This window comes from Gymnodraco acuticeps, unplaced genomic scaffold (assembly GCF_902827175.1).
Source record: "Gymnodraco acuticeps unplaced genomic scaffold, fGymAcu1.1, whole genome shotgun sequence".
NCBI classification, from domain to species: domain Eukaryota; kingdom Metazoa; phylum Chordata; class Actinopteri; order Perciformes; family Bathydraconidae; genus Gymnodraco; species Gymnodraco acuticeps.
In genome coordinates this window covers 2,559,119-2,574,896 of record NW_022990441.1, presented here as the reverse complement: position 1 = coordinate 2,574,896, position 15,778 = coordinate 2,559,119, and the positions used below count along the sequence as shown (strand labels likewise).

The window sequence follows — 15,778 nt, the reverse complement described above, 5'->3', positions numbered from 1 at the left end:
AGTCGGATGTTCAGCCCCAATATGCAGGATCTTCTCAGCCAAGTCAGAGACCACATCCTTGGGAAAACAGAGTACTTTGGTGTTGTTCTTATTACACAGACCTTTTACATCTCTTACAGCAGAGTCACCCACAATCAGAGTTTCAGGCCCAGTCGTTAGCTTTCCCTCTAGCCTTTTACTTTTGGAGTAGCTATTGGTCCTTACCCTGCTGTGTGAAGAGGACAGGTTATCCAGGTCATCAGATCTCCGGTTCTTGGTCAGCGGAGCGTATCTGTTCTGGATTGGCACACTTGGTGGTTTAGGAGGATTTTTTGTAGTTCTCCCTTTAGCAGCTGTCCACTGCTGTTTCCTAGTATGAATAGGGGTTGAAGAGGCGCTCTTCCTGGGTGATAACAATGCAGGCCAGCCGGTCGCATCACAGATTTGAGAGTGCTGGGCTCTGCCTGTTATCCGTCCTCCCAAATCCCATGGAAATGATTTACTCTTAGGCTTTGCACCCAGAGAGTTCCAGGGAGGACTACCACTTGTAGATTTATTACCCGGTACACAGCCCTCCTGTTCCTTGGAATCCTTGTAGCTGCTAACTAGCTGTGAGTTAGCATACCCTTCTCCATTATTTTGCAACACTGGTAAAGTGGTGTCATTCCCACGACATAGTCCATTCACTTCCATGTTAACTTCCAACCGTTGCATTTTCATTTCCAACACAGCTATCTTCTGTATAAGTTTGTGGAAGTCATCTGTAGAGAACGGAGGCATTTTGCTACCAACTAGCTAAATAGCATGCAGTAGCCTACCAGGCTTTAGCTGTTGCTAGGCCACGCTACTGTAAGACTGACGTCGTCGTAAAAATGTTGAAATATGGCTGAAACCCTCCGTCTATTGACGAAGATGAACTGTCCCAGTGATAAGTTAATGTCCAGGAGCTGCTGCTCGAAGTTTTCAGAGAATAAGAATAGGAAAATCAGCATAAAAAGTAAGCAGAGGCAGGAGCAAGCAGAAAAGCGTCTGCACTGTAAGAAAGAAAGATAAGAATCATAATATAAATAGGTAACCCTCTCTAAATCACCATGTAAGTAAAGGGGGCAACTTCACTGATCAGGGCTCCTAATGTTGTTGTATTCTGTATCTATCTCCAGTTTTACAATCCTGCCTGAGTATTGTAAACCTGTCTTGAACCTTTAAACACATGAATCTGTTATTCAAACGGGACTTCCTGGATCGGATTTCAATGTCTGATTACTTTAAAGGGGACCTATCATGCGAAATGCACTTTTGTACGTCTTTTATACATGAATATGTGTCCCCGGTGTTCCAGGGAACTCACCAAGTGTCATAAAACACAACCCTCTCTATTTTCCTCCATACCCAGATCTCTAAAAAAGGGGCTGCAACGGATCTGATACAGACTGATCCAGATTTGAACACTGTCCTGACGTCAGGACGGTGGCGCTACGGCTATTGGTCAATTCTCCACCTATCAGGGGAATGAGAGGTTGGGCCACGGCCGGCCATTGCTGCTCAAAAGCGCTGGAGACACTGTAGTACATATGCCAGGCCTGTAAGTGGCGCTGTAGTCTGCCACAAAAGCAGCGAAGAAGACTTCCCTTGCATGGTTGCCATGCATGCCTTTCTGTTTATTCTCCGCTGTGGCTCTTTTTCTCCCTCCCCGAGGCAAGCGTTTGCGCCTCCTGCTTTAAAACAAATAAATAATGACTCTATATAATCATATATAAGGGATAATTACAGGCTGATCTAGATCCCTCCGCTTCTCGTCGGGCTCCTGATCAGCCTGTCGGTGTTCTTTTCCCCATAATGACCGCGTCGCTCCACATTATCCCGCTTATTACATGGCCACATTCTCAACAAAGTAACGACATGACTCCCAATATTAATTGAAATGCTTTTATGGATTTAGAAAATGATTTTATTGATTTAAAAAATAGTTGTATGTATTGATTTAAATTGACATGCATCCACTAAGAAAAATAGTCCGTTGTAGGAACTGCTTAGATAGTGTTTTTGAGGAGCTTTTTGATTACAGATTTGAAAACATCGTTGCTTGCTTTAAAAGTAGCACAATTCATTATGTCAAACCTTGGAAAGTATCTAGATATCCCTGCCCTAATTCCAAAGTAACTGCCAACACCCCTCTCCTGCAGGGGGGCGTGGTCAGCTGCAGCTCACAGAATCAGCCCCCTGCAAAAACAGGGCTGGAAAGAGCAAATGGAGCGAAATGAGGCATGGCTAAAATGCATGATCTGTTTGGTATTTTTTAAAAACATATATATTTATTTATATACTTATAGGTATGGCCCTACAATATATCTTTCAAATATAGCATGATACTGTAGGTCCACTTAAAAAATAAATAAATAAAAATAAAAACACCTTCCCACAAACAGAACAGTGTCTTTTAACTGTTTGGCTGGTTAACCCATAACAATTATTTGTGTAACATTTATTTTGCAACGGCAATATTTCTATTTTTGTCTGCCGGCCTTCATATCATCATAAATCATCCCTCATGTAAACAGTAAACTGATAATATGCCATTTTTCATATCACTGCAGCGCTTCACTGCCGCCTGGATTTTTTTTCTTCTCTCCGCCTGTGTGACAATGAGGCGCTGTGCCTCGCTTATCAGCTCTGAACCAGCGTGACAGACTGGAGCTGGGCTGCCCCAAAATGGTGGCATTTACCTCCCAAAAGCACTACAGAAAAAGGCATTTTCAGGCGTTTTCTGATTCCCTCTTTCACAACTGTACATTTATTTTTCTTTTGCAGCAGAAAATGATTGAATTGTGCTGCACACAATGCTTCTCTCTGTGGTATGGTCTGTCATTTAAAATGATTGGGCCTTGGGGAGACATTTCTGTGCTCTCATCACTAAACAGGAAGCAAGGAAGCATCGGTTCATTTGTATAAACCAAGCATTAGTTGTGGTTCAGCAACTAAATTAACACATATATTTCTATTAGAGTTTGCAGCCGTGGTAAGTCTGTAAATTAATGGTATGGGAACATTAAAACTAAATGTGTAATCAAATATCCACAATGTAAACAAACTCGATTGCGCTTCAGCTCCAGGTTCATTAATTACCTGGGGTACATCACGTCAGGCTGCGTTAAAGCACTCCTAACATAATCCAGGTTACTTGGATGAAGTGGGGAGTGGAGATTACTGCACCACCATGAGTGATTTACGTATAATTGCACTGACGGAGCCCTAGTGCTGCTTTTCAACGAAGGGACCACCAAATGAAAACATAGGAGAGGGTCAGAGAGTTGGTGTGACATTTTGTGTTTTTTCAGGGGTATTGGTTTGGACTAAACAAATGAATCAATGAAAATGTTCCTTTTTTAGAAAACAAGAATTTATTATCAACTAATATTTGTTACCTTTTTGTAGTCAGACGTAATGCAGGTTTCCAAGTTGCCGTTTACATTTGTATTGATCCAAAATGTCCTCACAGCATCATTTTGTCCTATTAAACGTATGAATTCTTGAGTTATGGTCAAAAGAATGTGTAAGGTCACACTGACTTAACCTTTGACCCCTGAATTTCAATAAATGCATCCTAATTCTAAGTGTATATTTGTGCCAAATGCATAGAAATCCTGTTCAAGTGTTAGCTCACATTCACTGACAAAGCCCCAAAAATGGTTTGTCCTTGGGTTGAGTTTTTTTTGTTTATTTGTCGAACCAATAAGGCTGAGAAAGAACGTACATGCTCCTCATTAGACTTCTGGACTCCTCATAGTCACATTTCTTTCTTCAAACTGTAGGCCTCTGGAATCTGTAGTTTTTTTTAAGCCACCTGTGCAAACTGAACTTAAACCTGTGCTTCTTTCACATTTCAATAGGTTTGGTCAGTCTCACCGTCAGCCTCAATCAAAACAGCAACACCTTGGTAAACAATAGAAACGTAAAAATAAAGCAGTAGTGCAGTATCATGAAATACAAGTGTAAAGTTTGTGAAACTTCTCTCCTATCACCTCACTCTGCTTATAATGGTGCTTGAAACCAGGCCTTCTCATATCATTAAGTAGCATGTCCTGTTGCCATGACATAATCTGGAACAGTTTCCATAATATGTTAAACAGGCTGATATGTTATTTTGTCATACTTATTCAAGCTTACTACTGTCAATGTCAAGCTATATGTATAACTACTGGATCACATCCCTGGCCACCTGTTCCCTCAGAGCCACAGGTGTCTTAAACTAAGGATGGAGTAAGCAGCAGATTAATTTTTTTACAGCAGGATTAAAGTAGCAAACCAGGAAGTACATACAGTCCCCTTCTCTCTCGTGCCTTTACACTCGGACAGGTGCAAAGGCATACAATCACACAAACGGTAGTAACATAAGTGAAATCAACATGCTGCTTATTAAAGAACCAATTATAACAAATAAATGATATACTAACTGTCCTTGGGTAGGACATAAAACCTGTAACACACATCGGTTATAGGGGATACATCTGAAAGACACAGTGAGCTCCTTTCAGACTGTCGCTGTCCATGGTATAGTTATTCGACAAAGCCAATAAAAAGAGTGCATGAACACAGGGAGCATATTTAACATTAAATAGCCTAAGGAAAGACACAATGACCAAGGAAGCAGCAGCAGATGGGTTGCACTAATCTCCTCTAACTGTGCGGCTTTAACTACTCTTTCCATCGTGCCAATTGCACTTGCAGGTGACTTACTCTTGGTGATCTTCTGTAGCCCAAGCACATCATCGGGCGATATTACGGTATTTCCGCGCAATTCTTCTTCAGTTCTCAACGGGATCCCCATGTCTGCGTTGCAGCCTTGCTGCACTTTCATGTCCAGCAGAAGAGGGCTGATCGGTGCTCGACCTGACAGGAGCTGAGGCTTTCTGGTGCTCTCGGCGTCGTCGCCGCAGGAGCAGATTTACTTGCGTCGCAGCCTTTGGATAATTCACGTACAGCAAACTGTGCCGCTACAAGAATAACTCATTCTCCGTGCCTCCTCCCCTTCTCGATCCGGTAAAAGATAAAAAATCAGCCCTTAGCTCCCTCCCCTCCCGTGCTCAAGGCTCATCGGTCCTCTCACAAGGTATTTAATCCAAATCCTGTGGCTTTAAACCGAGCAGTAGTGCGTGACTGACAGTCTGCGCGCCTCGTCATCTGCCCATACAGCAGTGCGTGCATGGCTGCTCTACTCAGAAAGAGTAACTGATTACTCTGTAAAATGAGCTCCCACATCCGGGGAAGCAAACACTCACAGGTGTCAGAAATAACATCTTGGAGTTATATTTTGTTGAGGTGAGCTGTATACTGTGTGAAAAGAGGGGGTTGCTAAATCAGCATGTAGGCCTGTGAACAACACTGCCTGCTCTCCTTTAGTGTGATAAGTGAATGGTTCTCAATGTATTTTAGCTTCCCTAAAACAAACCATCTTTCTCAAGTTTGGCCCTACACTGTAGCACTATTTTTCCCTCGATAGGAAAGGAATCATCAATCGTTTTTATTGTATTCAACTATTTAATGTTCATCCTTTTTTGGCCACCTGAAGGGCAGAACACCTTTAACATTCTTCATGTTCATATAATCCAATGCAACTTTATTTATATGCAGTAGCACATCTAAAAACAACATAGTTGACCAAATTGCTTTACATCAATAAATATATAATGTTATATATGCTCACAATAAATCCCAATCATTAGACACAAAACTACATTTGTATGTTTTGGAGTTCCTTGGCCCTGTTTTATACCAATTCCTGAAGGTAATACCTAGATCTTTAGCTGCTGTATACCCCAGTTTACTTTGTCTACATTTTGTTAATCATATAGGCTACCTACAGCTATCGGAAACAATGAGAGTGGTGTTAAGTTTATAAGCACTTCACACTCTTAGCTGAGAGAGATTGCAGAGTTCGGTGGTAATTCCCTTTAAACATATTAACACACACTTATTGCTTTAATACGTTGTTAATACAATATAAAAAAAAGCAAGGAAACAAAGTCTTTCAGCTTTATAATATCTTTATTTCATTGTTTCTTCATTGGAAAGTTGCTTTCCAGATGCCAGCATCCCTGAGAAAGTGTAAAATGTGAATCTTCTGGATAGCCCCATCCATGAGCTGGAACAGGCCGGCCAAAAGATATTCACATCTGCAAAACACAACCCTGCACAGCCACCTTTCCCTTGGAAGATCACAGGCTGGCCAGTGCCCTCTTCAGCGAAGTGAGCCTTTTGCTTTGTGATGAGGAGATGGTGCCTGTGTCTGCTGGGTGAACCTACTGCAGCTGTCCATGGTAGTACTTTGTGAGGAGTTATGTGATCGTTTATCCCTTTACTCTCTAAAATCTGTGGATCCCAGATAGAGGAAAAACGCTTCGGCGAACAGGCTTATTGGCATCATGTCAGCTAGAAACACATAGGCGAGTAAATAAAAATAAAATAAAAGGGTTAACTAATAAAAGCTATTAACTAATCCCCATACCCCCTTTCATTATCTTGAGGTCTGTAGACAGAGAGCATTGCTACCATTTTTACCGGTGTTACAGACTCTGGAAGCCAGTCACAATCAGAATCATTCACGAAGCCACATACTTCCAAATCCTACCAGTAAAAACATAACAATATTCAAAAGCCATTAGCTTTTGGGGCTAGGTGGCTGTTGAAGAATTTCCAAGGGGATGGTTTGCAGCATGCCGACCCCTCTGCTATCCCCCCTGTTAGCCCACAGTCTGCTGGACTCCTGTCTATGCGTTCATCTCGAAGCAGCCCCTGCGGTGCGTCTGCATGTCCCTCACCCTGCGGATGGACTGGATCTGGGGCTGTTGGGCTCCCCACTCATTCCAGTGCTTCATAGGTCCCATCTCAAACACATACTGGTATCCACGGTAGCCAGGGTACTGGTAGCCCACCCAGCTGTGGGGGAAGGCAGAGAGAAACACTTAGGACACAAAAAGCTCTGTTGACTTCAATTCAGATGAGCTTTATTACAAAAATGGTTAGGTTAGGTTATTGCCAAAGCTAACATGCGGTGAAATTGTAATTTTAAAAACGGCAACTTCTACTACGTGCTTTTATACTTTATTAATTCCAGATTGTGAAATGCTTTGGTACATCTAATCTAATCCAAACATTTACTACAAAGCTTGTAGCTACTCATGGCAACAGTCAAGATACTTTGCAGCCAACATTGTTCATTGATTTATCTCCCCACAGGATATAAATGGTTTATTCATTCAATTACAAATGTTCTGGCAGTACAGCAAGATGAGAGATTCAGTTTTTTCTGTTTGCTCTACTTTTGTTGACCAAAGGCTGTTTTAGTTTGACTAAGAATACTACTACTATATACTAAAGAAAGTACTCAGAAATGACTTACGTTCCACCGGAGACCTGAATGCTGGCAACGCGATCCTGGAAGCCGTAAGACCACAGGCTGGGAATATCCTCATCGCACACCTCCATCTTACGACCCTCGAAGTTGGGGCACTCGTACAGGCAGATCTTGTGGTCCTGGGGATCCTGTAAGACACATGCATCACTTGTAAATCAGTAACTGTTGACACATTTTCTTACAGATCCTGGTGCAGCTGTTTGTCCTAGTTTTTAGCCGATAAAGAGATTTTAAAACAAAAATGCAGTCGAAAAAGTTAAATGACTTACAAATTAACATGAGTACAGTTACTGTATTGTTGATTTAGAAAGGAATTTTTATTTGGAAGGCCAGAAACACTGAATAGGTGTAGGTCTTTACTCTAAACATTGTCATATTGATAGTGGAAAGCAAAAATATACGCAGTGGATTGAATCTATAAATACATTAACTGCATCCATAACAAATATTTTTCTTTGTGCCATCACACAATGTATAAGAGATGCAAAATAAGCTGATTCTGACTCACCATCCTGACGGGCCTGATGGACATGAAGCGGTCGCACCTGTAGCTGTTGGACCAGGTGTTCCATCGGGGGTACTCTCCCTTCTCCAGCATGAACATCTCACCAGTCATGTTCTGCTGCTCATAACCCACCCAACTGCATGGATAGAAACATGGATACACATGTTACTTAGGGAAAAGAGTTACAGGGCAACACTTATTTTGATGGCCATTGTGGTCCCTTACGGTCCCTTCTCCACCCTGATGGAGCCGATCCTCTCGAAACCCTTCTCCATCAGGTTGCGGTTCTCTGCGAACAGATCCATCCTACGGCCTTGGAAGTTCTCAAACTCATAGAGGTAAACCTGAAAGGCAAATAAAAGCTCAATGTGTTTTATTTCTGAAGTTAAAATGTTTTCAGTGTTTAATTTTAGGCTTAGTTTTTAAGTCAATTATAAACAAGCAGTAGAGGTACCTTGTGATTGTGCAGACCAATGGCAGAGTGGCTGCCAATGCTACCCTGAGCACCTGAGTGAGACATGATCAGATCTAAAGAGAGAAACACAAAGTCAGTGAGACATTTTCACATATCGCTGTGGGGCTTGAAGAGGGGAATTATTGTTTCTGGACTGCTGGAATAATTTTAGATGCCCAAGACATTATTCATTCATCCACTATTTTCGCCTCAGGGATTACAAAAAGAACACTTTGTTTCTTGAACAGCCAATGTCAACACAGTATCTCTTCTGTTAACATTCACATAACTTTAAAGTCACATCAGAAAAAAATAGATCTCTAAATTTGCCGTTATTGTGTAAAAGCTTTACTGTTAACTGGCTATTATTGTATGCCCTCAAGAACTGGCTGACTGTTCTTTCTGGTGAAGGTTCACCAGGCTGAAAAGCAGCGTTTGACTGCCCTCTGTGGTTGAGAGACTGTTTCACCCCTAACCCTAATCAGAATGACTGACGGGTGTAGCTGAATAAGCACCTGTAACCCCACCCAACTATGATGTCATGGTGCACTGACAGACTCCAGAGTAACTATCACTTCAAGTAAAACAAATTGTGTTTTAAGTTGCTCTTTAAGGGTAAAACATTTCTAATAATAAATATATATATTTCTTTATCGTCTATAATATATTTAAACATTAACCCTTGAGGCATTTCATTCCATTTAAATATGAGAACTGATTCTTCCCTTTTTTAAAGCGGTGTTTCCTCTGTATATGGAACGTCAAACCTGCCATAGTCACATTTTTATTTCAGAAATAAGGAAAGCAGCCCCTTGTCTTTCCCATCCATTTAAGCTTGGGATGAACAACTGAACCAAGCAATCAAAGCAACACTACACAATAAAATCATACCCTGCTGCGTTTTATGTCAATATACTATCTAATAAGTCAAAGTTAAGTGTGGGCAGTCAGGAAACCCCAATATGCTACTCACTCGCCAACAAAATACCATCAGTTATTTAAAAGTTAGAAAACGTTAGAGTGAAAACTTACAGTTACAATTGTAGGTTCAACGGACCGACCTTGGAGTAAATTGATGGTCACAGGCGAGGTCGGTGGGGATATATATATACATTCACAACCAGGACGAGTCTACGGAGGCCCGATTCTGACAGCTCATTGGCTGTGAGCTCTTTGGAGTACCGGGGGTCAAAGGTCACGCTGCTAATCTGTGGGCAAGAAGCGCTGACTGGGCTGCCTGTTTTGTTTTCCAGCACCATTGTGGGGAACAGAGGACAGTCACTGTCATCAGCAGTTTGACACACACACACACACACACACACACACACACACACACACACACACACACACACACACACACACACACACACACACACACACACACACACACGCACACACACATTTTATTTGATACTTCATTAACTTATTATGTTGATCTCAATATTTGTATTCTAGTTTCTAATGTACCATTTATTTCAAATAATTCTAAAATGTAGCAATTGTCACAAAACACAATTTCCCCAGGGATACTTAAAGGGTTCTGATAGTGATACTATATTTCTATTGTTTTCTCCTTCAGTTTCTATATAATCTCTTTGTCTTTCAACTCCATATTCTCTCTCTTTCTCTTGATCCGTGTTACAGCCGTTCCAAGCCTTTGAGCCCTGTGTATGTAATGTGCTGACTGCAGGAGCTGCCTCCATCTCTCTTTTGTTTTCGACAGGCGTGTGTTGGACGCTCTTCTGCTTGTTATATTGCTGGACAGACTGTATCCATATATACATATTTCATACAACCATACAGGTACTATCCACAAATGCACTCCAACACAAAATTACCTTTTTGTTTCTTGTACAAATAGATACAAATAGTAATCCCGTGACTAAAAGGTCACGTATATAATAAATGTCTTCAAAGTTTCAATAAGCTAGCTAGAGTGTTCTGATAAATGCTTTTACATGTGGGGTGTATATTCTTTCGCCGATATATCTCCCACACCTGTGGCACTGTGATCTTTTAATAGCTTACTAAATGTAATTGCAAGCAGACAGATCTTGTGAATATTGTGATTATCAACTCATGTGATTTTCATGATCTTGATGCAGCTGTTAGACATTGGTGAAAAGCTTGTAGGCGAGAAATGAATTTATAAAAGGAATTATTGGAGCATTGCGAAAGAACCCACGGGAAATGTCATCTCTTGATCTATTACAGTAAATACAAAGGCAATATGAACACATTTAAAAATCAAAGCTATTTTAGACTTTTATAGTGTTTAATAGAAGAGGCGAGAGGGATCAGTTTCACTCTGATTCTAATCATCTAACCACAGGAATACAGTATATTCTTCTCTTACTGATCAGTTTGACCTTATAACAGAGACACATTCACAAGGGTCCTTCCTCCAGGTTGTACCTCGTCATGAATTTAGCTCTACATTTTGAGATGGGAATTAAGATGCATTTCTGAGGCTTATGCATTCATGTGTTATAATTGTATCTTCGCCTTTGCAAGTCATGTTACAATTACAGTAACCACGATATTAGGCTATACAGTAAATTGGTATCGATAGCTGATAGCATATACAAGGTGACCTGTCAGAAAATGTCCACATCAATTATCTCATCATCTTTCTGGGAGTGAATAAAATGTCTATTTTAAATACAATTAAAAATGATATTCGTTTTTGTAAAAGTTATTATTTTTGTACCGTTAGGTCAACTGGATTAATGGCTTTCACTGAAGCAATTTGGAAGAATTTCAATGTTGTTGTGAAGAAGTGAGGTACTTTTGATCCATGTTAAGGCTATAATGTGTGCTTTTATAATAAGTGATTTTCAAGAAATTGAATGAAAAAACAATTGGAGAATTAGGTTACATTTAAAGTAATATAGTGACTACAGGATGTGTAAGTGTGTGAGTTATTTTGTATGCTCTGTATGTATGTGTGACTGCATGAACAGGCATCTGCGTGCCATGACCGTGGGTGTGCGTGACTGAACATGTGTGTATATAGGAGTGAGAAAAGGTGAAAGGACCCGAGATGAGGGGTCAGTTGAGGTGGACATGTCAAGCAGATCGGAGACAGCTCAGTGTAGAAAGAACACAGTGGTACATTATTAAAAAACAAATCCAGCTTATCATAAAAAAAAACACATCTGTTTGGCTCCAGGATATAAAAACAAATACCAACAAAGTGAACTTGTTCCGTTTGCAACTTCATATTTCATTCTCTTTATACTTGAACACTAAATGTGTTTTTCCTTTTGCAGCAGAAGCACTGGCAAGACTATCAGCACCTGTAATGATCTGTTTCCTGGGCCAGGCTGTAGGACTTGGTCTGGCCCGCTGGTCATGGACCATTTGGAACTTGATTATATCCGCACTGGGCACAGTGCCCTGCATTTAGTCCCAGAGAAATAAAGCCCGGCAGCTCAGTGCTGAACAATGAGTGAAACAGCAATGTGCTGACTCCTGCCCCGACCCACAGGCCCAGCTGCCTTTCAGCACCAGCATGTATAAATAGGCCCGTTTACTCTTGGGTCAGGACATCGTTTTTGTGGAGCCCCTTGTGAGCACTGCACTGCAATTCTTTGGGGCCGGTCAGGTAAGCCCTCCATCTTAATTCGTTCATCCTATAGACCTGTGCAGACCATTGTCACTTTACATGTCTGTGCCTTTGTTGTTTCTGCAGAGCCACGTAAATGTATAAACTGCACATGCATGCACATACTGACCACACACAGTGAGAACGAACAGCATTGTTCTTCCATCGACAGCTGCACCATCAAGTGTGGGCATGTAGTCTGCTTCAAGAAAGGGTCATACCTAAAGACATACAAATGACTATTTTCTTTCATATAGATTTGTGCTGTATGGAACACATAGACTATTAAAATACCTCGTACAATTGATAATAAACAATAACTCAAAAACATACATTCTATTTGATGTTGAGGAGGTGACAGGTCGTGTTTGAACTGTATAGCGTTCTTTAATATTACCATAATTCTCCCTGTTCCCCACACTGAAGGTAAATCAGCACTGAGACACAGAAAGCATGGCTCTGAATAATCCCATCCCACTGGGACCATGGAAGGTGAGTGTGATGTCTTGCCACGCTTGATTAACAAAAGCAGATGACTTTCTTTTTTAATTTCATGCCTGGCCTGATGATATCAATGATGTGTGCCTGTGTCTGTAGTACACACATCAGTGTGTGCGTTTTGCATGTGCATACTACTTGTGTGCATTTGTGTCTTCCACAGATCACCGTTTATGACCAGGAGAACTTCCAAGGGAAGCGTGTGGAGTTTACCTCAGCCTGCCTGAACATCATGGAGTGTGGCATTGACAACATCCGCTCCCTGAAGGTGGAGTGTGGAGCGTAAGTTAAACTATGAGGACTATTATAGTAAACTAACATTAATAATATAGCACAACTCAAATCAGATCTTTTATTTACTTATTGGCTCATTTTGTTTATACATTTACTTTGTTTTAGGTAACAGAAATAAAAAGGGGTGAAAAACACAAACTAACCAAAACATTTTTCAACAGATAAATACAGATTCTAATAAATGATAGTCATATTATATTACATATTATTTCAAATTTCGCCATGGGCTAAATAACAGAGAGATTAAAACAAATAAACACAATGAACAAACATAACTAATAAACAACCAATATTCAGTGAAGAAAATGAAAACATAATCAGTGTCTCATATCTAATCATGAGTCTGTTTTGTTATGATGATCGTGTGTGTGTGTGTGTGTGTGTGTGTGTGTGTGTGTGTGTGTGTGTGTGTGTGTGTGTGTTTGTGTGTCTGCTTGCTGGGGACAGCTGGGCAGGATATGAGCACTCCAGCTTCTGTGGACAGCAGTTTGTGTTGGAGAGAGGAGAGTATCCTCACTGGGAGTCGTGGAGCGGCAGCAACGCCTACCACATTGAGAGGGTGATGTCCTTCCGCCCCATCTGCTCTGCTGTGAGTTTCTGTCTCACTACTCTGGCTTCTGTTTCACCTCCATACCACATCTCGTGTGTCTCAAAAATATCAAATTGTGCAGTGTGGTCTTATATATCATCACGACCAGCCCCCCCCCCCCACACATAAATTAGATTAGTATGAGAAATAACAATGATAACATGTCTTTTCAGCACCACAAGGAGTCAAAGATGGTGTTGTTTGAGAAGGAGAACTTCTTGGGACAGCAGTGGGACATAAATGATGACTACCCCTCCCTGCAGGCCATGGGCTGGGGCAACAACGAGATTGGTTCCATGCAAGTTCAGAGCGGCTCGTAAGTCTCAACCTCTGCACTCCAATTCATAATTCTTTATATGTTTTCTGATTTGTGAAACCAATGTGTAAAATGTACAAGAAAAACCTTTGTCTTTTTAAATGTTGTTGTCTTTGTTGTTTCTCCTGAACAACATACATGTAAAGTCTGATGGCAGACATGCATACAAATAATGATCATGCACTAATAGATATCCTGTTGTAAAGAAATAAGTATTGGTACTATTTTAATTCTTTATTTAAACTATTTAAAAATGACTTATTGATTACTGTTACAAAAACATTTAGGTGAATGGTACTCAACATTGATATGTATTAAACATTTGTTAAAAGTTATAAATAGACATATATCTTGAATTACGTTTGGTGGAGAGCAACATTTTATATTCTATCTATATGAATATTTTGAATATAATCACCAATATTTTCAGAAACAATTGTTAAAAAAGATTCTATATTACAGTAATGCAAAAATCAGTTTTGTCCAAGATCATATTTCCCATTTTCTGATTGTAATCAACAAAGGAAGTTGTCAAAATGCATACATTTAAAATTAAAACCAGATATTTGACTTAGTTTGCTCCGATATTGCTTACACTTCTGCCTTCTTCTCGCATAGTTTGGAACTGTGGTTATTTTTCAATGATTAATCTCCGCCCTCCCCTCTTCCTCTCTCCTCCTCCAGCTGGGTGTGCTATCAGTTCCCAGGTTACCGTGGTTACCAGTACATCATGGAGTGTGATCGTCATGGCGGCGAGTACAAACATTACAGAGAGTGGGGCTCCCATGCTCAGTCCTTCCAGGTGCAGTCGCTGCGTCGAATCCAGCAATAAGACCTGCAACATCCTCCCCCAAACTCTTTACATCCTTCTCCACCTCCTCCCCCTCTTCCACATCCTCCTCCTCACCCCCTCACCCAGTCATTCCAAGCTTTATCCAGCTCTGTCAGACCTTATAAACCACGGCTGACACTTTGCTGGTGCTTCACAATCAAGATGTTTTACTGCACTTTTGTTTCTTTGCCAAATGAAAATAAAGAGAAATTATGAAAACAACAAAGAAAAGAAGGAAAATATTTACTTAAGAGAAGCTCCTGACTGACACCCCCCTGAGGAGGAAAGAGGATGAAGTTATAGGCCTCAGGGTGGAGATGTCACATTGGTATTCAAGGTTAAACATGGAGCTGGTGATCAATAAATAACGAATGAGCAACATGAAATAAACGGAAAAACAAAAGTCTGCTGCTAACCTCCATGCTGCATAGTTGTGATTTATTTTGTATGATTTGGTTTGGAAATATATTAACACTATGGCTTCTCTATCATACCGAAACATAAAATGAAGCTTTCTCCAAAACTGAGCAGTGTAATCTAAGATACTATAACTCTTATCTTGACTTCTTGCTTCATCGTATGTTCATTTGAGGGAGTATTTCAAAAAATGAAAGTTTTACTTGTGAAAATAATGCAACACAACATGTATTCAATGCTGCTGGTTAATTATTGAAATTCAAGAGCAACAGTTATTTTGTGAGAAAATCATCCCCTGATATCAGAGCTCTTACCTGAATCAACAACTTAAAGCTTACTTGTAAACATAACTAAGTGGTGGTACACACAATAAGATTGCATAGGTTACTGATAACAGTCAAGAGCAGGATAGCACTGATATGAAAACCACACAGTGAAATTCAACAGATGGAAAAACTGTGTAAATAATTTGTACAAAATTAAATAAATAAATACATAAATAAATAGCAATGAAAAAAAAAAAAAAAAATAGGGTTGCTACTGAATGTATGCCGTTAAGCCTTTTATGACATAAAAGGTGAGGTCATGTCTTTAAAAACACCAAGCAACAAAGATAAAATCTAAAAGCAAGTTTTTAATAAAATAAAATGGGGGCGTCCCTATATTTAAAATTGATCTGTCAAGTCTAAGCAAAATGAGAATTGACCATTATGAGAAGTAAATACAGTACAGAGAGGTGTAAACAGGTGTTTAAACAGTTATTTGAGTGTCTGTGGTCAGTCTTAGGGGCTGTTAGGGGCAGTGGTGTAAAGTGACTAAGTAGACTTACTCAAATACTGTACTTAAGTACAATTTTGAGAGACTTGTAGTTGAGTA

General features: G+C 40.2%; 3 protein-coding genes across 3 annotated transcripts in view; 1 reads left to right on the top strand and 2 right to left on the bottom strand.

The window, feature by feature from the left end:
• Positions 1 to 5,115, bottom strand: part of unc119a (unc-119 homolog a (C. elegans)) — a 40,506-nt gene extending 35,391 nt beyond the window's left edge. Inside the window, exon 1 of the mRNA XM_034225558.1 lies at positions 4,714 to 5,115. Within this exon, the coding sequence (XP_034081449.1) occupies positions 4,714 to 4,834 (121 nt within the window). The 5' untranslated portion in view covers positions 4,835 to 5,115. The remainder of the gene's footprint in view (positions 1 to 4,713) is intronic.
• An 887-nt stretch (positions 5,116 to 6,002) lies between these two features.
• Positions 6,003 to 9,438, bottom strand: crybb1l3 (crystallin, beta B1, like 3). The gene is made up of 6 exons (XM_034225577.1): positions 9,382 to 9,438; positions 8,350 to 8,423; positions 8,121 to 8,239; positions 7,899 to 8,031; positions 7,376 to 7,518; positions 6,003 to 6,912 (listed from the first exon to the last, which is right to left on the bottom strand). The coding sequence occupies exons 2-6, from the start codon at positions 8,413 to 8,415 to the stop codon at positions 6,744 to 6,746; spliced, it is 630 nt and encodes a 209-aa protein (XP_034081468.1). The 5' UTR covers positions 8,416 to 8,423; positions 9,382 to 9,438; the 3' UTR covers positions 6,003 to 6,743.
• Positions 9,439 to 11,858: 2,420 nt separating this feature from the next.
• cryba1a (crystallin, beta A1a) lies at positions 11,859 to 14,891 on the top strand. Its single transcript, XM_034225602.1, has 6 exons — positions 11,859 to 11,956; positions 12,383 to 12,448; positions 12,618 to 12,736; positions 13,196 to 13,337; positions 13,511 to 13,653; positions 14,338 to 14,891. Exons 2-6 carry the CDS (start codon positions 12,410 to 12,412, stop codon positions 14,483 to 14,485), a joined length of 591 nt encoding a protein of 196 aa, XP_034081493.1. The 5' UTR covers positions 11,859 to 11,956; positions 12,383 to 12,409; the 3' UTR covers positions 14,486 to 14,891.
• Positions 14,892 to 15,778: the final 887 nt, after the last annotated feature.